This window comes from Lepeophtheirus salmonis, chromosome 2 (assembly GCF_016086655.4).
Source record: "Lepeophtheirus salmonis chromosome 2, UVic_Lsal_1.4, whole genome shotgun sequence".
NCBI lineage: Eukaryota > Metazoa > Arthropoda > Copepoda > Siphonostomatoida > Caligidae > Lepeophtheirus > Lepeophtheirus salmonis.
The window spans coordinates 18,054,177-18,080,011 of record NC_052132.2 but is presented as its reverse complement, the minus strand read 5'-3'; the positions used below and the strand labels follow the sequence as shown (position 1 = coordinate 18,080,011).

General features: G+C 31.9%; 1 protein-coding gene across 3 annotated transcripts in view; it reads left to right on the top strand.

Moving 5' to 3' along the window:
* LOC121132345 (FMRFamide receptor) overlaps positions 1-24,244 on the top strand; it is a 139,965-nt gene extending 115,721 nt beyond the window's left edge. For all 3 annotated transcript variants that reach the window (XM_071886657.1, XM_040727736.2, XM_040727737.2), the window contains 3 exons: positions 3,063-3,269; positions 22,323-22,650; positions 22,708-24,244. In XM_071886657.1, coding sequence (XP_071742758.1) covers positions 3,063-3,269; positions 22,323-22,650; positions 22,708-23,596 — 1,424 coding nt within the window. In that variant the 3' untranslated portion in view covers positions 23,597-24,244. The remainder of the gene's footprint in view (positions 1-3,062; positions 3,270-22,322; positions 22,651-22,707) is intronic.
* The last annotated feature ends 1,591 nt before the right edge of the window (positions 24,245-25,835 follow it).

Genomic DNA, 25,835 nt, shown 5'->3' with positions numbered 1-25,835 from the left:
GTCTATCCTAGCCATTAAGACAGCATGTCAAGGCTGCTAAGGCAGTGATTGGACTCTGAGGAGGTATGTGAAGGTTTCGGAAAGGCCTCTTATGTACGACGACATCAGCAACTGCTTTTAACAGAAACCAAGGCCACCTTTGTCAAGAGAGGCCATAAATTGTTGACCTAGTTAAAGCATAATGCGTAAATTTGGCCACCCTCCTACCCCTAACTCAAATATGGATGACATCAAGACCTCCATGGAGCAACAAAGGGCAGAGCCATGTCTAAGGCATTCATGAAGTGCCGCGTCGTGGAGAAGGTTTTGATGAACTTCAGGTAACTATGGTTACTATTTAACAATCCCTTCACGTCTTCTCGATAAAAATGGCCCGGACGTAAGTTTGGAAGAAAGTAATCGTTTACAAGAAAAATGTTAGTCTAAAAGATTCGTCCCTGAGATAAAATTTGAGATACCTAGCTTTAAAAATTGTGATCTTCATTAGAATATTATTGGGTTTTTTTAGTAGTGATTCACAGTAAAAGAGAGCAAGATTTTATCCTAAAACTGTATTTCGTCACTACTGTTTTGTTTTTTTGTTTTATTTTTTTTCTGACCAATCGCCATGTGGTGATTAATATCAATATTTTTAACACAATTTCTTATAATATAATGCTTTATCATTCATAAAGTTGTATGATAACTAAAACAGGGCCAATTAAAAAACTACGTTTAAAAATTAAAAAAAGGATAAAAGATTTTGCGTGTGCTGTCTTTTGTTAATTATTTAATAGGTAGTTGTGATGTCAAATTTTTCTCTTGAAGTAAGCATTCTTACCTATCTTTTGTATAAATCACTTTAAAAATTCATAATAAAATTAATTTACTCTCATATGAATTAAAAAATAATGATAGTATGTCCTCTGTATCAATGCTATTTTAAATCTAAAAAGGTTCCCCTCTATAAAACAGTAAACAAGCGCTCTTACAAAAATCCCATCTCTTATAATAACTGAATATAAATAAAAATTACCCAATATTAATTAGTAAAGTTAAAAAACAATCAAACAAAATGACAAAATTATTCTTTTATTAGCTATATTAATAAAACAAAGTTTGCCTGTTTGTTTATTTGTCTGAAGAACACTCATTATTAACGTCATACTAAAAAATAATCATAAAAAATCCTGCTCAGTTAGACGTTGGATTACACAGGGGAACATTTAAGTTAAGAGGGGAATTTTTCGCAAATAAATTGGACACAATAATCAAAATCATCTTTAGGTGCAGAATTCAAAACTGATCTAGCTGTTTTTTTCTCCGTCATCTGAATGTCCAAATATCTGAGATCATAGTAATTCGGAACTATTGCCGTTCAGAGTCATTTTTTACCCTTAAAACAATCCCCAAATAAAAAGTAGGATAAATAAAACTTGTATAAAAGTGTTATGATTCAAAACTGTTTTTTTTTTTTATTCTCTATCTTGTTCTGAACTGTATATATTTTTATTTTAAGGTGAAAAAGGATGAAAAACGACACTCTTCTCTAGACTCCTATAACTTATTCATAATATATAGGGATGAGGAATATTATGGGTTATAGTATAGAAAAATATTAACTGTATAATTTTTTTAAAAATATGCAACTCCAAGGATTTTTGTTGCATTTTGTATTTTTTAAGAGATCCATTTTGAAATATTAAAAATTTAAAATAAGGCGATCCATCCACGATGAGTAGAGAATTTCAATATTTCAGTAGGAGATCACTTTTTTAAATTATAAATTGACTATTTTTCTATAATATATTACTCATCAATATGTTATTAGTTATATTTTGGATATTAAAAGGATTCTTTGATGATCAAGGAAGTGGGGGGTGGAAGAATTTAACATGCCTTAGGCACCAGAAACCCACAAACCGTGAGCGGGGATTTATGATAGCATATTAGAAGGGGTTATTGGGGCATAAAAATGCAGGAGGCGTACAGTTTAAACTCCCTTGAAGTACAAGTACTTAACCTGTACATCTGAGACCTGATTTATTGATGCTTCGGGAAGCAGTGGCAGAGAAGTTTAACTTGACTCAGTCCAAGTAGGCCACCTGCACAACCCTGGGGTGCACTATAGCATATTAGAAGGATTCCTTGGGGCCTAAAAACGCGGTGGTAGTAGAATTTTAACTGTATTTTGGCCCCGTACTTCACCTGGATAACATGAGAGTCGGGTGTAGTTTGGGATATTATGAGGTTTACTTGATGCTCAGGGAAGCAGCTGTGCTACTGAGAGTTTGGCGTCTTGCCCAGAATAAACAAACTACTTCCACATTGTGTGGAAGAAGAGTTAATGTCTAGGGCAACTCCGGCAACTTTAGTCTATATATTAAATGTGGATATCTGTATGTGTTAATCCGGAAATCACGCCCAAAATAATAATCTATTATGCTGAAATTTTTCATGTAGGTTCATCAGGCTCAAAAAATGGTTCGGGTCGCAATTTTTTGGCCTTCAAGACTATAGCGGCTTTTAAATAGCATTTTCTACAAATCATTTTTTGACTAACAAACGCTTATTTCACAAAAAAACAAAAATAAAGAATATAGAGTTTTCAGAATTATTCTTTGTGGATGTTGGTATGCATCTTTGCACACTTTCTGAAAAGGAGATTATAAGATCCAGAGAAGAAAAAAAGAGAGACCAAGACAAAGAATTGTTGACAATAATATGAAAATTGAAAGGGGAGCAAACGAGCGTTCAACTTGAATATTTTTCGTCTCTAAAGTTTATCGATATCTTTAAAAAAACGCAGAAGAGTAATTTATTAATATCCCGGACAACATCTCATAGAAAAAAGGATGCAAAAATACATAGCAACACAAACATGGAATGAGAATAATTCTTAAAATTTTACAACCTTTATTTCTTGTTATATATTAATCAAAAGAATAATTTATTAATTTTAATTTCTTAATGTTCTGCGTGGCAACGCAGGGAAACCTACTCGTTTTTCATTTATATTTCGAATGCGCATAAAAGGGAACTTTAAAAGTAGTTAATTATTTTTCTTCATTCTTTCTTTACAGGAAACATTCTTAGCTTCATAACAATAGCTACACTACCAAAACGAAATCTCTTCAATAAGTTACTCCTAACCCTTACAGTTTTTGACACACTATTCATCGTAAATGGAGGGATATTCATGGTGCAACAGGCCTTCCAATTTAACAACTCCATCTATAACATGTTCTTTCCATGGTTTATTTATCCAATTGCAGGCATTGCAATGACAGGTGAGTACCCTATAAGCATTTTCTTTGGACATAAAATACAATCATAACCTACTGCCCAATTACTTCTATTCAAAACGGTCTATGTTTGAACATATAAAAAATATAGCAAATTATATCAAATAGAATCATACGCTAAGTAATCTCCCTTTTCAAGAGTGATGCATTTCTTTAAATAGATTTACATAATAATATTATTCAAATAAAAATTCTTTTGTGAAATTGGATTTTTTTTTTACTCAAAGGGGAGCCAATTTTAGTCATAAAAGTCACAATATTGCATATTTATATAGACTTTCAATTTGATTTTCTTTTGTACAAAAAATAATACTGATTTTTTTTTCTGTTCAACTCAAAAGTACATAATATATGTAGATTTAAAAAATAATAATACATATTTTAGAATAGGTGAATGCCAAAAATAGACATTGCTTCTAAGATATCTTTTTTTCTCTAATCCGTTTCTAAGGAATGATAAAGTTATCAACCTTTCCTTCTGCAAAACATAAAGAAAAGAAAACCCCATGTCCGTTAATCGTTCTTACGTTTTTCATTTAGTAATAGCTAAATTTATTAACAGCCCAAAGGGAAATAGTTGTAGTTTAACCCATCAAGTTCGGCTTTTGGATACTGCAGCTTATGTGGCCGTAGTTGGTCCCAAACGTAATTGGACCAAAAAAAATCTATCAAATAACTAAAATGAAGACATTTCTTAAACAGAAAACTTCATCAAATGACTTTAAATATTTGAAAAAAAGACCACATATTTATAAGGAATCTTAATTCATGTCGAGTACAAATAGTGATATTTGAATGAGATCAAACTGCTATATACTAATAATCCCTATTAAATGGGCAGAATTGTACAATTTAGTTTTGTATTGGATGGATAAGTAGAGTAATTGGAAATAAATATCTTATCTATGTAAATGTAATAAATATGTATTAAAATTGTCAACATATAGGTAAAATAAAATAAAAAAGCTACATCAACCTACTTTAAATACATAATGCAATCTGATATATAGTAAGGTTCAGAGGGCCCCACCACCCCAAATTAATTAATTTTTAGGTATTTTACTAGAATTTTTGTTTTTGTCATTTGACCAAACATTGCAGCAAAGGCAAAAATTTAATATTTGAAATTTATAACCTAAAAATTTTATTTTTTGTCAATTCCAAAATATCTAACTTTTTGTGAATGGGTATAGATTTTTAATTTTTTTTTCCCAAAATTATTATTCAAAATTTAATATTTGAAATTATTTTCCAATAAATTTAATGTTTTGTAAATAGATGAGAATTTTTGAAGTTTTGGTAGACTTAATATTTGAAATCTCCTTTCTTACAAATTTAATTAAGTTTTTTTTTTTTTAATTAAAAAAAATTTCAAATTTTTTACCTAAAATTTGTTTTAAATAAATTTAATTTTTTGTAAAAAAAAATTCGATGTTTGAAATTAAAGTTTCAGATTTTGTTTTAGTTAGTGGTTATAGATCTTTGAATTTTATTTTTTTTTTAAATTATTTTTTGGTGAATAGCTATGGATTTTGAATTTTTTCTTTACAAAAAAAAAAGTTTGAATTTTTTTTTAAATTTAATTTTTGCAAATTTTCATCCATGTATTTTTTTCAAAACTTCCCAAAAACCAACCACTATCCAAAATATAATCCTACGTACACCCTGAGGTTATATGTTAGGATTTTTGATAGGCAGTGAAATTATAAGTACTTTGGTTTTTCATTCACATTTTGACATAAAAATGCAACAAAGTAAGTTATATATTTTTATTTCAAAGCATAGTAATCAATAGAAGCGTTCATACCTTAGAACAGTTATTTTTAAACTAGTCACGTTTCTAGCCGAGACGAACAGTTTGTCTTTGACAATGTCAATAGCATAATCCCAGGAATTAAGACATTTGTATTTTCAAAGAAAAAACAGCAAAACAGCTGTTAAAGACAAAGCTATTGCTCTCAAGTTGTCTGTTAGAATTGGTTCTCCACCTTTTAACTTATTGGCCATAATGTTTCCCTTTCCTTTGTCAGCAAGCCAAACAAAATGATTGCCTTGAAAGGTGTTAACATTTCCCCCCTCTACATTAGCTAAAGCGCATTCAGTTTGTTGATGGATTCAGGTCATGAAAAGTAACTATATGGTCATTTACACCTTCCATTTCTAAATTCCTAGGATTGTCTACAGCTTTGAAAAACTATCTATTGGATTCATTTTGTATCAGGATACGTACTGAAGTAATTCCCCTTTTTCTGAATCTGAATGAAAACCGGCTTTAAATTCCGATAAAATTTGACTGTGTTTCCCCATGCCCCACAAGATGGCCGACATTTGTGATGCTCATTCAATTGAAAATGTTTTATGAAATTGCAAGATAATAGAGGATATTTATATCAGCTTTTTTCTTACCAAGAATAATTTGAAATGACAATTCCAAAAAGCAAAAGGAATGGTGGTGCTTTATGAAAAAGCAAATATTACAATAACCTTGGATATTTCTTTTCAAATCCTCTAAATAATAATAAAAGGATTTCATCATTAATTTATAAGAAAAAGTTTAAATTCTCAATGGAAAAGTAAAATAAAAATAAAAACTTATTTTTTCATTTAACTTCAATATAAACTCTTTTTCATTTGGTCTTGAAAAAAGTAAAACAACATTATTTGTTGATAAAAAAAAATGTATTGTTATAAAGAATTATTAGAGATATCAAAATCATAATTTGTTTCAAATGTACAACAAAAACGAAAACTTCCTTGTCAAAAAACCATTTGAATCCCGTCTTTTTCAAAGCATCTACCAGACTAATCATGGAAGTAATTATTTTAATAACTTGGCGAATTTAAATAAATTGTTTTTCTTCCTTGAAAAACTGTCCATTAAGGGAATAATATGCATAAACACATAAATTACTTTGGCAATACAGTCAATCACGTCATTTATGTGGATAAGTTTTTGAATCATAGCAAAACTTTATGAGTACTTACTAGTTATCAGAGGTGTCCAATGACATCATTAGATAAAGGCGCTCGATATGTGATTTATAAAGATTCTTGATGACTCAGAATTCCTCCAATGTCGATCCCCAAATCTACTCTGAGTCCAACAAGGACTTAAAATGATAAATCCGCATTAAATCCTCAGGTTTCAACAAATCCATTAATGACAGAACATTATTTTAATGATTGGATATCAAATATGATACCCACGCCTGTCTAAGTAATGTTAACAATATAAACCAAACCATTACTAATTTTAATATTTGGTTTTTATAGTTAATAACATGAATTAGGAGAATTCCAGAAATTTTGAACAAATATAATTCAGAAGTTTCTTATAATATTTTATTGAATCCCAAATGGGTATCAAAAATGGTACCCTGTCGTTTTAGTGTTAATGATTTACAAAAAAAATTAAATTAAATCTAAACTAATTAAACTAGAGAAAAGTGAATAAACACTATTATTTTTTTTCCGGGCATTCATGAAATTTCTATTTGCATGGCGTCCTGGACGGTTGCACATATCAGAACCACCCGTGGCTTGCATACATAAAATAATACACAGCATTTTGTTGAAAACTGTTGTAAGCTGTTTCTTATCCCTTATTAGTATTGTGAGCGTTGATGGGTTGACATTGAATTACCTTATGTTAAGTTCTGAATAATTCCCAATCATAATTATTCAATAATAATTCAAAAGTTAAGAAAAAATGGCTAACCACCAATTTGGGGTATTTTCTGTTTATTTTTGTAAGAAAGTTGTGAGTTTCAGTCAAGATTTTCAGCACTATGAGAATAAAATAAGAAAATATTGGTGAAATATTTTGACACTCTATTTAATAGTCACAAACCCCATCTATAATCAAAAGAAACAGTATTTCCTAGTACTCAAATAATATTCAACCCTTTTAAATAATTAGCTTTAGTTGACTCTAATGTTTTTTTAGCAACAATAATCATACTTTTCAGTGTGATCTGAAAATTGAAAATACACATAGAATCATCTGAGAAGAGAGTAACTCCATTTTAAATCACACTCCTTGTGAACTAAGTACAGGGTGGTTCCTTGAAATCTGAAAACTTATTAATTCAATAATGAACAAAGGCTGAGTGATTGAAATTAATTCATATTTCGATGTATGAATTCATAAACAATTACTTACAAAACAAAATAGAGTTGAACTCTTTAGCTTACGTATAAGTTGAAAAAATAACACTTGAACGTGATCGACGAATTTCCATTCGACCCCGTGAGGAACATGCAGAATGACAGATACTCAACCTTTGGAGATATTGATGAATACATGAGGACACTTATGTCCTTAGGATATGTGGTCTATGACGTGAAGTCAGCCCTTTGATGTGGTCCCCGGTCGGGTAGAGCCTCACGGGATCCGACTATGTGATTCTTACTCTGATGGAAATATAGTATTCCTGTAAAAGGATGCACTTAAACAGACCTGGAAAAATGATGAGGAATGGTTGGCCAACAGCATTTCCTTCTGCTCCAAATACTTTTGTCACCCCTACATCCTTGATGCCAACCCCCATAACTCCTACTTTTGGGTGCTTGTCGAGGGTATTCCCTGCAGTGCCTGTCATCCAAAACCCGAAGCCTTCAAAACCACGGGAAGACATCATTGCCGCTAAGGATGGCTACATTAATTATTTAGAAAGCTCACAAACACATCTATTTAGTGTATTAATTTTGTTGAAATTCTATTATATCTTGTTGAAGTTTAAAATTCAAAATGAACAGATTTTAATAGACCCCCTACTGTCTTTGATTTTGGTAATGATCCTTTTGTGTTTGTAGAATTGATTTTATGAGGAAGGAAAATTTTAAATGTTTTACTTAGTTAGGCTTGGAGTCATACCAATATCTGACAGTATCCTTATTTCATCCGTTTTAATGCTAAATTAAGAAATAAACATTAAAACATCACAACACTAACTCAAATGCAATTGTGTAAATTATATTTTCAATTAAATGCCTTTATTTTTCTAAATAATATAAAAAAACATACCCAAGGGTCAAAGAGTCAAATTTAAAAAATATTTGACATTGAAAAACAACATACAAAATCCGTCAAAGCACATTTTTGCAACATGCTAATAATTCAAACTGTCTATAGGATTAACAAAAAGTATATTCATTTTGGACATAAACATTTAAAGCAACATTTAGTAATGAAAAGTTAACAAAAAAAAAAAAGGGGGCAATTAATGTGTGTACCAACAAGATTACAAAAATAAAAAATAATGCATTTAATGATGATATAGTCATTAATTTTTTGTAATATAAAGATTTTCATCACATTAATTATCTCTCTCTCTCTAAAGAAAAGAATTATAGCCTTTGCCTTAAGTTATGTTCTCCCCCTAACAAAGTTATTTATCAAGCAGCTCATGAAAATCTACTGTAGAATGAGGATGTTCACAAAAGAAAGAAACTGAACATCAACATGGTAACCCTGACAATTCGAAGAATGTTTTGGAGGAGAGAAAAAATACTCATGCTATTTCATTAGATCAGCTACAATCAGCTGATACAAGAGAGGAAGGAGAGAAGGATATAAACAAGGACATTTACTAGAATTTCTCTGATGTTGATCACCAATTAAACTCTGAATCCATTGAATCATAAGGGTTACACTTTGTTTTAATATTGACACGAATGTTCAATCAAGTTTTGAATATCAATGAATCTATTTAGGAAAGGATGTTTACTACTCAGGAATTAAATTATAATGAACACTGGTAAATAAAAGAAAATGCATTCTTCAGATTGCCATCATAAAAAAAGGGCAATATACAATATTCCTAAGGTTGTGAGGCACAATATGAATAAATATTTTTTAAAAAAGACTTCTTCTTAATTTATTTTTTCTTTCACCCCAAATATAATTTGAATTAAAAATACTAAATACTATTATTATTGAGGGAGTTTTGTTTTACAACACCACTCGGGATCGTTTTGTAAATCTATATTAATAAAGCAATGTATGTCCGAAAAAGTAATTAATTACGGATTTTCGGCTTTATTTTCTTGCTTTATAAGAAATATTTCTGGTTCTGCTCAATAACTTGTTGCCAATGAGAATCCAACTTCATAATTACCTTCTTGTAGAAGCCTTTGTCTTTATTGATAAAAAAACTCGGTCAATCAATCTTCACAGACCTCTACTGAAGGCAAATTTGTACTCCCAAGCGTGTTGGCCATAGACAGGAACGGTAGTCCTGTCTATACGGTGAATGCATAAGAATTCCTCAACCGAGCTCCCCAAGGATCTGGCGTGAAATCAAAGATTTGTGGGCCAGGCGTTGTCTTGATGAAACACAGTTCTCTCCTATTAGAGTTTTGTTTTGTTTTGTTTTGTTTTTTTAATCCAGCCTTCTGAAAATGGTTTGAAATGGTTTTTTGATCACTGTCAACACCTGGGAGATACAACAACTGCTAGCATGACGTTTTACCTCGATTTGTCCACGATTTTATGGACATTTTCGTCGACAGGCCTACCAGTGCATGGTGCATTATTCACCTCCCTTATAGCCGAACAAAAGCACTCGAACGACTGGGGCACAACAAGAACCAAAAGAATATGGGCCACATATTCATTACTAATTTTCTGGGCCGCTTTCGATGCGTTTGCCCCTTTCAAATAGTAAAAATGTAAATTATGACTTATTTATTCCTTTGAGACCTCCATACTCGACGCACAGTAATTCACGACTGAACTTATAAATACTGCCCTAAAAGCGTTTATAGTATACACTCTCACCTTTACAATACTTCATCGTAGGATCCGATTTGAGCAATAATAAACAAGATATACTTTGTGAAATAAAATGAAATGACTATTTCCCCAACCTATTATTGAAAACCTGTAAGGTAAGGGTCAATCTACAAATACGTCCATGAAGGACCATTTTTTGGTCGTTTGCTGGTTATTTTCATGTTAAAAGGAATAATATGTATAAATAAATATCTGGCGATACCAACTTCACAACTTTCTTCATACCCTTGAATCGTGGATTGTCAGCTTACATCAAAGATAGGTAACAATTCTTATTACAGAAAGAGATACTAATACCAAGACGACCTATAAAATAATTAACAAAATTGAAAGAGGAGCACACGAACAAGCTGGTTTTTCTTCTTTACCATCTCAAAACTGTGTTTTTCTCTTGTAAAAGTAGTGAAGTCTGTTAATATGAACCTAATAGAATATTATTACTCAATCTATTAATTGACAAATCTATGTATACTAATCTTTTCAAAGATACATTTTCAACAATATAAAGCCATCATTGAAATGAATTTTGTTCATTTTTAAGGAGACAAAGGGTTTGGAATTTAAATCGATCAAAATTGTAGTTTTTTGGGTTTTTATTTAGTTCAGATTTTTTTTTATGCTTCGCTAAAGAGAAAATATTTTTATTCACAATAGCTGTTGATGTTTAGGTGTGTTTTTTGATGGGAAAAATATAATTTTTGAATTTTCAATGTTTCTGTACTTTTGGAATGGGGAAAATATAATTTTTGATGTATTGAAGCATTTTTTGGGAGTTTTCATATTTTCGTTTAATTTCTTTTTGACATTTAATCGCGTGTTTCATCTATATTTTCTGTCCAAAATCTACCAAAATCATACAAAAATACCATTTTTTTCAACATTTAAGGCCGATAATGCAGGATATAGGTAGAAAATATTTATATCAATAAAATAAAAGATTTTGAGCTTTTTTATAATTAACCAGTATCCCATCCTCATCAAACCAATATTGATGAAAGTAATAACAATACAATCGAACGTGCGTGTCATATGAAAAAATCAAAAAAAGAAAGTATTTGTATAGAATGGAATAAAGACGGTATGTAAAAATGAATTTAATCTTGCAGGCGTTTAGGTCAAATCGTATTAAAAAGAAAAAAATATGGATAGTTCTTTATATATTGGAATAAATGAATGTGACTTTAGATGATGTTGAGCAACGACCCCGTCTCATTAAGTCATTAATATTTTTTCTCAATCTATTTTTATTATTGTTGAGGAGATACTATCTAAGTATTGGAGTAAATAAAAAGGAATAATATAGATGCCTTGTTGGAGGATGTCGTATATCCTATCACTGTGAATAAGATGAACATTCACTACATCGCAACCGAGCATCCAGAGAATGTTTCAGCTTCAGTGAGACATCTCTTCAGAACAAAAATCCAATGGCCGGTTCCCATTTTTGTGGAGAGGAAGGAGTGGTTCAATGAAAATACTTACATTGATCTTCTGAATAAGAAAGTGCTACCTTGGGCCAGAACAAAATTCGGGGACAATATTATTTCCACTCAAAACAAAACTCGTTGTCATTGCGCCGCTAAGCCCCGGGCCTACCTGAGAAACAATTTTCTGGGCTTTTGGGGAATAAAAACTGGTATATCAATAAAAACAAACAATTCGTACGAAAAATGTGTCTTCATCTGACCCAGGAAATTGAGATAGAGGCCAAAAGAAATCGTGTGTTAGCGCTTCTTGACGTAGGAGTGAGTTTTATGCAAGAAAAGAAAAGTTTTTGAACTTTGATAAAATTAATTTTAGATAATTATTGGGATGTAATAAATGCAATTATGAAGAAAAATAAGTTTTTGGCTATTGATTTCTTGAGAAATAAGATGGTACCATATGGTAACACTAGGATAATATGGATACATATATACAAAGTATTATTTTTTCTTAATATCCTCTACAACCAAATAAATTAATTGTAATATTAACGAATATGATATTTTTGAAAGCATAAAATATATAAATCAACATTACATGTGTATCATTGTGAATTGCACATCTCTCCTTGACATCTTTTTCTTTCTCCGTTGGGAGTGAATTGAACAAAATGAGCCGTTTGTTCGTTTGTTATCATTTTCACCCGGCTTTGATGCTGTGATGACTTGGGTTCATGTTGGAAGCGTAAAAGGTAAGACATTCCTATGTCTCTATGGAATTTTAATTGATTCATAGTTTTTCCTTTACGTACATATTGCAAGATTCCATCCATTTTGAATGCTTACACCAATTAACCACGTGAAAAGAGGCCATCCCCACTTTTTACTTTCAATTTTAATTCTAATGGGATTTATATTTTCATCCATTCTATCAGTACCACCCATATTTTGGTTTTATACATCAATAACATAGGGTGCATGTGTGCGCGTCTAAAACTGAATACTCTAAAAATAGTTAAATAATTCTTTAATTTTTAAAGTGGTCGACAAATTAATTTATTTAGCATGAAAGATGAGAGTCTTAGACACATGTCTATTCAATATGGCCGCCCATGTTCTCCACTACCAACTCCAGCCTGGACCGGAACTTGCTGCATGACTTGGTGATGAAGCTCTGGTCGAGGTTGGCTCAGGCATTCTTGAGGACAGACTTCAGCTGGTTCTTGGGCTTGTATTGGACTCCTGACATCATCCTTTTTTAAACGCCCAAACACTGCAAAGTCAATCGGCGAACTATCAGGCGAGTGAGGCGGTTTTCTTAAGCTTGTTGAGAAGAATCTTCGAACTTACGAGGCGTTTTTCCTTGTCTACAGGCTTGAGGGATTGACGAAGGGTTCTCTTGTAGAGCTTAAGGCCAAGATCTTTTTTAACTAGCTGGTCCATGGTCCTTCTGCTGACGTTGAACTCCCTGGAGAGGCCGCTGACGGTAACCTTGCCTCTCTTGTCCTCGACATACTTTTTCACGGCAGCAACCATTTCGTCCGACCTTCGAGGCCTTGACTTAGATCTTGTGGTGGCCTCAGGAGTCCCTTTGGCTACCACGCTACGTTGGTGCAACTGCAGTTCAGAACCTTGGTAATTTCAGTGGGAGTTTTTCCCGCACGGAGATTCCAAAAGTGCGACTCGACGTCTCTCCATATTATCGGCTGTTGTTTCACTGTTGCTATTTAAATTTTGCTGGAGTTTTGTTTCTAACTAGTCAAGACCCTTGCCTTGAAGTATTCACCACTTTCAACTCAATAAAATCACGAATATGTACATGGCGTAAAATTTAAAGGAGAGTTCAGTTTTAAACGCGCACATCTATATGTTCCCATAAATATGTTTTTGAGTTGTCTGACCAACGCATTGTTTTTCCAATTGGATGTTTACGAACTAAGGTCGATACAATGGTAACAACAGTATTATCTTTCCATTGAGTAACATGACTCGTCCCAGATTTCTGCGATAGCATCCAAAGATCCTCTTTCCATTTTATTCTTGGACAGGACAGATTTTAAAGTACAAGGGTTTTAAGATAATTCGATCCTAACGTACCAGAACTATCCTGAAACTCTTTCAACAAGGAAAACGTTGTTAAAAGATTATCAAAAATAAGATAATATGGTAAAGCCTGCTTTTCATTACAATAAAATGCCAATAACTCAAAGATAGTCGGATGATATTTTCCTTGTTTTTGTTTTTTTAATTCTGTTTTTTCTTGATAAGAATTGCCTTCATAAAAGTTAAAAGTATTGTGTATCCGTCAGAAATCTCCAGATTGTTTTATTGAAATGTATGTATTTTTTAATAGTGTTAAATCTGTCTCACCTCATGGCATGAGAAGCAGCTTGATTAAAAAACTTTATAGACTTAGACCTGAACATATGGGTTCTTGGAAGAGGATTATAGCCGCTCAGTCTCAATATACTAATAAAAACTTTCAGTTGAGAAATTTTAAATAGTACGTCCGGCTTCATCGTATCTTGATTGAGTATTTACTCATTTCAATTTTCATATGTTCGAGAATATTTCTACTGAATTACAACTCAAACAATTTCCCAGGATATAAATTTAAAAAATGAGAGTAATTGCCTATAGGTTTTTTTTTAAATTAGTAACAGTGGAGGTTTGGTTGATGTGAATTGCTTATTTATTCGTATATTAGTAGTTGGAGTCTTTCTTAGGGCAAGCCTAAAATCTCATTCCCAGAGAAAAATATTTTTTTGTCAAAGATCAAAAAATTTACATCAAATTATATATAACACTGTATTCAATCAAAATATCAATTTAAAAAAAAAAAAGTAAAAATAAGTGATTATTTTAACTTACTTTTTATGTGTCGACATAATGAAACTAATTATTTTTTTCGTACCTCGTAATTAAATATAAACTGTATAGCTTTGCGTGAGACAATGAGGTTAGAACTAACATACATAGAAGCTGAAAGTACTTTTAATATAATCAATAAGTTCAAACTAATTTCAAATAGTAGATTAATACTTATTAACTGTTAATCATCGACAGTTGAGGTGATACTATATATTACCACCAGGATAAAACGGGTTAAGATGACATCCCCTGTATTGTCCCCTGCTCCAGTGGTATCATTATCAAGATTAAAAAGCTGAAGGATCAAATTTCTGACCAGGGTCAATAGCCTCCATCCTCGCCAGACTGTATTCCTCTTGACTATGGGATCTGGAGCACCACTGTAGGTGAATATTGATGCACTCACGACTGTCGTGGAGAAAAAGTTGTTTGACATGTCGGAAGAATGAATGAAGAAGACTTGCAAGGCCTTCAGGTCAAGGAGTGAGACTATGGTTTAGGTTAAATGTAGCCACTTTAAGATTTAATTATTTATACCTATCAGGAAAAATAAATATTTAACGTTGCATTGTCTCAATACTTGTACTTTTTGAGAATCTGGATAAGTTTGAGCCTTGGAAAATTGGCTCACCATTCGCGGGGTAAACTGTAGGAAAGACAGTACTTGTTATGTGTTGCAAATTTCCCGGGCCTTTCTTAGATCAATAAATGCATTAGATATTAATAAAATATGAAAAGGCAATGAGTATGAGTGGAATTGTCAATGACTTATAAATTATATGGCAAGGGTCATAAAGGAATACAATGATTAATAGACTAATTTGCAATATTCATGATTTATGTATTTGTTTTTAGTTCTATTTTGACAATAAATTAATCATTTTGTTTACATTTTTTTGTACTGTTCCTATTCTTTTGAATGAACAATTCTGAATCTGATGTAAAATTAATAATAGCCTTTACAATTACGTCTTCAATTGCATCATAATTGAAGGCAACACCAATATAAGGCTCATAGTTAATATTTTACTAAATAAAATGAGGAAAATTTTCATGAATCCAGTTCGAGTCAATGAATGCTCGATTGAGCACAGTTCGAGTCCTTATATTGTATTTGAATTCATTACAAATTCATAATTATAGTAATGTGCTAGGGAAAAAGTAATATTGTATTTTTCTCTTCATTTTAATGATTTATAAGAAGTGTTACAATCATCCAATTTAATCCAAGTATTTCAGCCAAACAGAACAGGGGTTCTGTTTGATAGGCTGTTGCCAACACCTTTCTCGTGAAAAACCTTGTCCCTATTAGCAAAAATCACAGACAACCAATTTTCACATGTATCTATTAAGGCTAAATTTGTACATCCATGTCCGTCAGCCATAGACTGGAAGAGGTGGTAGTCAAAAAAACTTTCTTTCCGAGCTCCCGGAGCTTTTGGTGCGACATTAAAGATATATGCGGCCTTTTGTTGCCTTGATTAAATAGGATCGCCAGCTCCAAAAGGCCGAGTTGTTCACAGTAAAGAGCAGAATTGAGGAGGAAAAAAACCTGACCGAACCACTGTTGTACAACATCATTCGAAAGAGTATTTTCCCCGATGCATAACAAATTTTCTTGATTGCTTTCGATGCCTTTTCCCCGTTTAGGTAGTAAAAATGTAAAATATGCCGAATTTCTTTTATTTAAAACCTCTTTACTCGAAGCACGATAACTCACGACTGAGCTCATCAAGTGCAATATTGTTCAAAAAATGTTTTGTAGAACACACTCACAACTTTACAATACCTTATCGTATGATCCGATGTGACTTTTAATTAACAAGATATGATTAGTTTTAAAAAAAGGCGGGAAATACAAAATTACTTGTTCTACTACAATATTTAAGTACGATTATGTCTTTTCCCTGCCTCTAAGTCTATTATTATGATAAGACATCTGTTATATATACATATATATGTATATGGTAATGTTGTACTTATAAACAATCATGTCAATAACGTGTCATACATTTAATAAGTATCCTCCACACCTTCTCTCTGATTTGTCTTCTTTATATATTAAATGTAATGTCTAGTGATGGAAATTGTGGGTATAATGGGCATGTAAAAAAAAACGAAAATTAACATGGTAACGCTGGTAATCTGAAGAATGTTATGAATAAGAGAACAAATAATGATCATGACGTTTCATTCGATGAGCTACAATTAGCTGTGACAAGAGAGGAAGGAAATAAACAAGAACATTTTAATTTAAATTTTCAAATTTACTCACCATGTTTTATGAGCACACACGAAAGTTCAGTCAGGTTCGGAATATAATTCAATTGGTAGAAAAAGAACTTTACTACTCAGGAATTAAATAATAATGACAAAAATTAAGAATTACCAATTCTACCAATACGGGCCTCCTAAAAAACATAAGCACGATTTACAGGGCTAGTTATGCCACTCATTCTTGTCACGTCACAGCATTTGGCTAAGAGTTTCATGGGATCAAACCCATTAACCTCCCTGATTTGGGATTGTGGGTACTGTGTTACTGTATGTAGTTCGTCCCACTTCGCAGAGAGAAAGAATTATTTTTGTTTGAGTGGAAATGGTTGTTGAGTCCAGCTAGAACTCGTAGAGGGTGAAGCTGTTGTTGAGTTGGTTCCCTGCTATGGGACAACTTTATATTTTTGGATCCACCTCTGTCCTTCCTTCCTTGTGGTTGGAAAAGAAAACATACTTGCATGCTCCCGATCCCTTTATGGATAAACATATTCCAGGAATGGGAGGCTATGTCCTTCACATCGCAATGAGCAAGTCCTGCGGTTCGCACCGTTATGTTTTGGATTCGTGTACTTATGAAAAGTTCCTAAGGATACCAATCATAAAAGTAGGATAATAAGATAAAAATGTGATATTCATTCGATAGTATGTAATAGTTAATTTATTGTCTATAATATGCAAATAAGATTATGTAACATCGTAATATAATATTTTTAATATATAAATATATTAGGACAGGTGTCGAGAACGTATGGAGTGCCAGGTGCTGCATTTTGAGGATCTTATCTAGCGTGAAGATAGAAGATAACATAATATTTAGTGTTGAAAATTGGTTGTATTTCATAGCTCATAAAGACCTTGGGGATTGGTTGCAGAGTTATAATTTGTAAGTCCTTTTTGGACTCAGAGTAGAATTGAGGAACAACATCAGAGTAATTGTTGCCTGTGTCCTTGTTGATCTCCTTCTCCCCCTTCTCACATTTCCTTGTAGCTGATGTTATGAGACGTCATGATATCTTAGCTGCTCTCCACCAAAACATTCTTTAAATTGATTGGATGAGCATGTTGATGTTCTTTTAAGACCTAAACACAAGTGATTTTCATCCATAATTCTTTTTTTTTTCCTCTTCCTGGATGTTCCACCACACATGTCTGCTGTGGGCTACGTTTGTGTGCAGGATGGCTGCCATGTCCAGAATATTTGTTGACGGCATAGTTTCATAAGAGCCCATGTGTAAAAAATATGTTTTTCTTCTCATCTCAATTAGGAGATAGGCTCATATTGGGATATATCATGATAAATCAAACACGGGGGGAAATTTTGTACAAATGAATTGAGGACAATCATCTAATTTATTTATGAGTGCAGAATCCAAAACGGATCTCACCTTTGCTCTCAGTCATTTGAATTCTGAAATATCTGGGATTATATTAAATCTGGATTATTATTGTTCAGAGTCATTTTTTAACCTTAAAATAATGCCCAAATTAAAGTTAGGATGAATACAAATTATGTTAATGTGTTTTTTTATGATTTATTTACTCTGTATCTTGTTTTGAACACGATATATTTCCATTTCGAGTCTCTCTTTTGTAGTGACTCCATTTTGTATGGAAGTGTACTTGTAAATAGTTAGCATTATCATCATATGTTTTCATATTCCAATGCCAATTTCATGACGTCATGCCTCGTTCAAGAAAAATTGAGGGAATCAAAGGAAGATACTTCTAACTTGATCATCCATCCCAAGAGATTTTCAAATTCGAGTTCCAAATTCCAAAAAGGGACAACAGGGGAGAATTAATCCCGGGAAAACTGAAACAATAAAGGGATCCATTCACAATGAGTAGAAAATTTCAACATTTCAAAATGGGATCACTTAAAAATTAAAAAATTGAAGAAAAATCCTAGGAGATGCAAATTTTTTTAATATTTTTTTTTTTTAATTTACATTGAATATTTTTCTATAATATAAGCTACAATATTTCTCATTACTATTATAAGGAATAAGTAATGAGAGTCTACAGAAAAGTATCATTTTTCAACATTTTTTCTTAAAAATGTTTATATATCGTGTTCAGAACAAGATACAGGCTCAATAAAAACCCTTTTTAATGATAAAAGTACTTTAACATAAGTTTTCTTAATCTTATTTTTAATTTGGAGATGTTTGAAGGGTAAAAAATGACTTAAAACAATAATAGTCCATAATGACTAAATTACAGTCATTTCAGAATTCAGACGACTAAGAGAAAAACCAAGATTAGTTTTTGGATTCTGCATTCAAAGATGAATTCCTTTTTTGGCTTGAATTCAATTGTACAAAATGAATGTTCCCGTGTTTTATTGATATAACAAGTTTTTTTTTAAATTATAAAAGGTTCATTTTTGTTGGATAATGAAAGCTTTGAAAGTCATATCAGATGATTTTTTGCTAGTTTAATACTTTGTGATTTTTTTTTATTTTTTTAAATAACTTTTCATACAGATCTTTTAGAGGGATGACATTTTTTTTTACAAAAATATATATTAAATTTAACTGTAAACACAATTAACACAAATTTTTTTATTCATATATTTTTTTTATTATGCACTTTTAAAACCATTTACACCATAGATAAGCGATAATTCTCCGTTCGGAAATAGATACTAACATCACAACTACCTATTAAATAATAAATAAAAGAAAAAGGAGGACACGCACAAAAGTTTTTTTTTATTACAAAAATGCGTTTTTCTATCCAACAATCCCCGAAAAAAATATTTTCCAGGCATTACCTATAGATCACAGTTTATTTTATAGTTGTTGATTACTAATTTATGAAATAATTGATGATTGGCAATTCTGCAAGGGTCTTCAAATTGTTGGTTTCTCCGAAATAAATCCGTTTCTAATTAACCAATTTGAACAAACTGCACCAATTACGAATTCTTGCATAAACCCAAATTTGATGACCTCCCCAGCATAAGTATCGTTTGATATTTAGGCGCTGAAAGGACTCGTCGAATTTCAAATTATGAAAATAAATAGACAAAATCACATTTTTTCTGTTAAAAATTGAAACAATTAACAGATTTTCATAAATCGCCCTAATATAAGCTTTTAACTAATTTCCATTTATGTTCTGTCAACCAATTTATCTTCTTCAACAAACGCATGTTCCTCACTTCTCCAATGCATGATAGCAACAAACTGTAGTTCTAAAAAAAAACACTTTAGAATATCACCTTTATAACAGTACCACGCCCACCCCGCTACTACTTCTACAGTCCGATTGACACGCACTATAAATAAGGAAATTATGTTTATAATAGAACTACTCTATACCTGGAAAGATTTTGATAGGGAGTAAAGTTGAAGCACTTGCATTTGACATATACTGACATCTCAAAAAACAACCATAGTTTTTCATTTTCCTGAATATATATATATATATATAAAAGGTTTTATTGCAATAAAACTTGGTGTTTTAGAACTGCAAAATCGCCGATATAAACAACGCTGATGTTAAGCATTTTGTTTTGAATGGATTGAAAGGAAGGATTGATATCAATTAGAGCATGGATGGATAGGTAATTCGTTAGCATTTTATAAATAATAATATTTTTTTGTAATATGAAAGTTATTATGATCTTATTTCGTCGCTAGTGAGTTGGGTAGGAACCATGTTTTGTTTTTTTATATTGATAGTTTATTACTATTAAACAACCAAGAAAATAAGTTAATGACATTAGAATTGTATAATGAGTGAACAAAAAATATAATTTATAATTGAATGTACCAGTTTGTTTTGAATTGTTTTCGTTTGCAAGTGTGTTATTGTTGCTATGACTTGAATTGAGTAGTCAAATGATGATTAAATGACTCATCCGAAGATAAAATAAAGAGAGTGATTCCTAGCTTTGTTTTTCACTAGGTTGAAGAAATTTATTTAATTACCAGAGATACCAGGTTTTTTTGTAAGAGGGCGAGGAGAAGGCGGGAGCGAGATATTGGGTAAATCTGGATTAAGGCCTTTGTTAGTGTCAGCTGCCTGTTTTATTACTTTATTTACAATAGAAATAGAGAAGGGGAAATATTATAGTTATATTATTCAAATTTCATTGAATATTTATTTTATTATGCATTTTTAAAATTGATTAACAACAAAAAATGCACATCTGATGGGGATTTGTTCATCTTCCTGGACACGTCACCAAATGATTACTTCAGCAATTTCTTAAGAACCGACTTCAGGATGGTGTTGGTGCGTACGGAGGGTTTCCTTATTGTCCTGGATAGTGTCTGATGTTTTGCCTTCAACCACATTGAGACATTCTAGATCGTCTTTTTCGACGATCCAGTCTGCTCTGAGATGGCCTTTTAGGACAATCCCTTGTGGATGAGCGCAGCGATCTCCATTCTCTTCTCATACTGTGTGCTCATGGTGGTGACTACGACAATGTTTTTCGTAGCAAGCGATATCTAATTTTGTGTTCTACTACAATGCTTATCAGAACATTGTAAAAAAATGTCTCTTAACATCTCAAAATTTGGATAATAGAGATGAGTAAATAATAATAATTGGCCCAGTATGTGATTTGTTATCGTTTTATCTAAATAAAGTAATTAAGTTTTGCAAATAATATACTAACGTAAGTAATGAAGACGAAATAACCAGAAAAAAAATTCCGGAACTACATAGATGTGATGCGATAAGTCAGCATTTTTGATCTTTTAACATCAGATATACAATTTATTCAATATAGATTGACATTTTTGATTCACAGCAAATATTATATAATTATAATGAATACTCTTAATTAGTGTTGAGTCATTCCTTACTTATTCGGTCGAATCTACTCTTAAAACCTACCCTGGAACTGATTAAAAGAAGTAGAAATAAAGTTGAGTAAGGTAATCAAGTACGGAAACTCTATAAGTGATATGTAGGACTGAACTGGACCAACAGTGAACTGAACTGCAGTTTTCAGTCCTAGATAAAGACGGACACAACACTACTCTTGATGATATTCTTGTTTGATAGTATCCTTAACTTTTGGTATGACAAATGTTTGTCAAATAAAAAACATAAAAAACCAGTTGGTCCATTCAAATCTGAACACTTACTAATTAAATTATTTATAAATGTTGGAAGATGGAAATTAACACATATTTCGATATATTAAAGCATAAATAATTAGTTACAATACAAAACAAACTTGAGCTCTCTTGTTTATGTACAAGTCTAGAAAATGACACTAGAACAGGATCAATAAATTTCCATTCGCGCACTTCAAGTAGTTGGGCGTCTCCTGGGCCACTATCTACAGTTACATTAATGATAAAGAAAGCTCAGTCGCGCATACATCTATTTATATTATTAATTTGTTCAAATTCTAATGTTAAATAATGAATCATATCTTGTTGAAAATAAAATTCAAAGTGATCATATTGCAATATTATGTGATTTTTTCTTTTTGGATTTGATGATTCAAATGATTGCCAGCAAAACAATATTTATAATTTTTTAATCTTTTTTTACAAATATATATAACAAATACTGTATAAGACAGATGATTTATTTGCTTCTTTTGTATATTTATTCATATCCAGAGAAATTCACCAATTTTGTGTAGTCCGTTCCTTTTTATTAAATATCAAATTGATCCCTTCTATTCCTTCAATTTAGGTTCAACATACACCTGTATTGCTATAGCCTTTGAACGATTTCTTGGGATATGCTACGCCCATTCAGATATTCCTCGACATTCGAGATATTACATAATTGCAATCACCTGCATTTCTCTCATTATTGATTTTCCGCGTTTCTTTGAAATCGGATCTACCAGGGTGGGAGAGGATGGAAAAGTCAGATTCACATACTCCGAGCTTCGAAAGAATGAATTGTACTTAACGTTTTATATCCTTTGGTTCAGGTTGTTCTCAACTGCTGCCGTCCCATTTGTACTCATGTTATTTTTCAACTATAAAATATTAAAGCACTATCGTAGAAATAGGTAAGTAGAAAGTCTCTATCCCTCGGGATCTTCTTATAAATATATTTTCAATTACAGTTTCATCAATAACCAAAATTCGAATAGCTTCAACAATAGCAACCACGAAAAGAGTTTATACATCACTTTTTTCTGTCTCACAACAACGTTTTTGATTTGTCATTTACCCAGAGTTCTCCTCAACATCCATGAACTGAACAAAAACCATTTACAAAACTACTGTAAAAAGGTTTATGACACCAACTATAATCCACCCGAATGGACCTATTTATCCACCTTTGTGGAGAAAATCCTTTTAATATTCAACTCTTCAGTCAACTTTATATTCTATTGCCTCGTGGGAAAAAGATTTCGACGACATCTTCTTTGTTTGCTCCTGCCTAAATGCTGTATTTCCCGCTTCTTTCCATCCATTTCCTCTGTCATGGAAAGAGAATCTTTCATGGACTCCATGCGGAACTATCCTCTTAATCATAGGCATTCAAGTACACGAAGAGGAACAATGGATTATGTCATTTCACATCCTAGAGGGAAGCAAAGGACCATTATCGTGGATTCTATCGGTGATGAAGAGGATGAACGTATCATTATGGAGGAAGAAGAGGAGGAGGAAGAAGAAGAGGAACCCGGCTACCGATCCAAAAAAAAGGTTGAAATTGTTTGTGAGGGGAACGACGAGGATGCAGAAAGGCTTTTGGATATTCGAATACAAGAAAAACCAGAGGAGTTGGGAGATAAGAATATTCGAAGCAAGTCCGAACTGTTCCTCTACCATGACAGTAATAACTGTACTAACAACAACAATAGTAGTTGTTCATCCTCATTAATAAACAATGACTGCAGTCAGAGTCTAACTTCCATTACGAAAGCATCGGTGGATAATGAGCTTCTTGGGATCTATGATATACGAATCACAATTCATCGAAAACAGCTGGGAGCTGCTATTTAGAGCATTTAATTTTTTTGTATTGGCTTTGGTTTCCTGCTTTTTATTGAATTTTTTTTTTTTTTTTTTTGATTGATTGATTGAATTTACGATGATTTGCCAATTTATTATTTCAATTTATCTTTGGTAACGATCTATATGCATATATTTTTAGTCTTTTCGTATTTTTATTTGATTAAATACTTGGCTTATATTTTGTGTCTGTTTTAATGTTTCTTTAAATTACAAAAAATGAGCATTAATTAATTATGTAATTCAATAAAAAATACAATTGATTAAAAATATAAAACATTGTACAGACCATGTCTTTCAACCCCTGTAAAACGTTGAATCTACGAAAGTATTTACAAAAAAAAAAATCATAGCAGGGATAGTCTTGTGCAATTTATCAATATCTCATACACTTTTATTTATAAATGGTTTATAGGTACTTGTTTGTATATGCCTATAAGTATGTATGTACACTTAATTATGCTTCTTTATTTTGCAAGTTCAAATATACTATTAGATCAATATTTTGTTTTGCCTCCTGTTTTAACCCACGTGATGTAAATAAATATAGAATCTACATATATATAAAAAATATGGAATTGGTATCTAATAATATGTTGTCCGTGAAAAAACGTCAAAATATATGTATTCTAACAATGATACACGTTGTATTTTTTCTTAGTTGTTGCTTTTTTGAAAATAAGCCCTAGATGAATTTCAGATAGACTGAAAAGTCCAGACTTGTTTCAAAACTTTTAGATTGCACTATTTTTTTTTTAATAACTTCATTTTGAGTTTGTACCAACCTTCGAAAAACAGCTGTCTAAAGTTCATAACAATATGGTCTTTAGTTTGTGAGTATTTGTACTAAGTTATAACTTTTGTTATTTTCAAAACTACGGATTAAATGTTTTAATTTCAGGATCATACATTTATGACGTCCTGTTGGCCGAGGGGGAGGGATCGATTTAAAGATTTTTTAGGTTGAGAGGGAGGAGGGGTGTGGCATATTTTGGAGTCAAGTACATTGAGAACTAATAACTATTACACTTATGAACAAAACCTTTTCAATATAAAGCATATCAGCAAAGGCGTCTGCAAGGGGAGAGGGGGTAATTCTAGCACCTACTAAACAAAGGATTTCTCCTTTTATAGTAAAAAAAAATATGACAAAATAGGGGTAAAAAATTTAAAAAAACATATATATGTATATATAAACCTACGGACGCTTCTGATGAGTGGTCTTCACAATAACCAATATATTTTGACACAAACACATAAAGAGGTGTATCTAAAAATCAAGTACGTCCAATTGGAGTGGGGGGGGGGGTATCAAGTTTTGGAGAAACACAGACTGTGGAAGTAGGTCGAAACTTATATTTTTTTCCTAACGTCATAAATGTATTACCCCTTACACTACTTCGTGATGGAAAAAATACCGTTCAAGCGAAGCAATGGCAACCAAAAATCTCATGGTAATCCACTCCATAAAGCGAATCTAAAAAACGAAACAATTTATTTAACGAAAAGATTCAACCTTCAAAAAAGAGTTGACTTTTATAACAATTTGGCAATACCTTTTATTTTATATAAGGCTACAGCAAGACCGCAACTATCTGAAAACGCTATTTTAGAGGAAGACAAATGGCTTAATGGTTTGTTTTACAATAATTATATCGAAGCCTTGAAAAGACGTAAATCCCATATAGGTGGTGGAGTAGCCCAACTATCTTGTATTGTCCCGAAAATTCACTCCAAAACTTTTGGGGATATTTCAAGAAATCCAGCAGTAGAATGCAGAAGAAGTATAATGTACCAGTATATTTGGTTTATAATGGCGACTAATCTGACCAACAAAATTACATCTTTGATCTGTCCTGTTTGGGACTCAGCTCAAAGAATCATTTGGATGCTCACCCCTGAATTTAAAGATGACTCAATAATGACATAATTCGACAAAATAAAAAGTTATTTTTTAGAAATTTAAAGGAGCCCTCAATTTTAGTAGAACACGCAATCACAAGAGATATTTTAACGCTCATTAATTTAAATTCAGAAGAATTGCTCAACGATGGTAGAATAAGATTTCCACTTGTTAATTCTTCAAATTATTATTCACGTTAAGATGGTCCTCCTAAACTTTGATGCGGCAGTGAATGGACTTTGGGTGCTGCATAGTAAGCGTTTGGGCCTCCCTATGGGTTGGAAAAGAAAAATAGTGTATTTTCTGAGGGGAATAAATTATGATAAA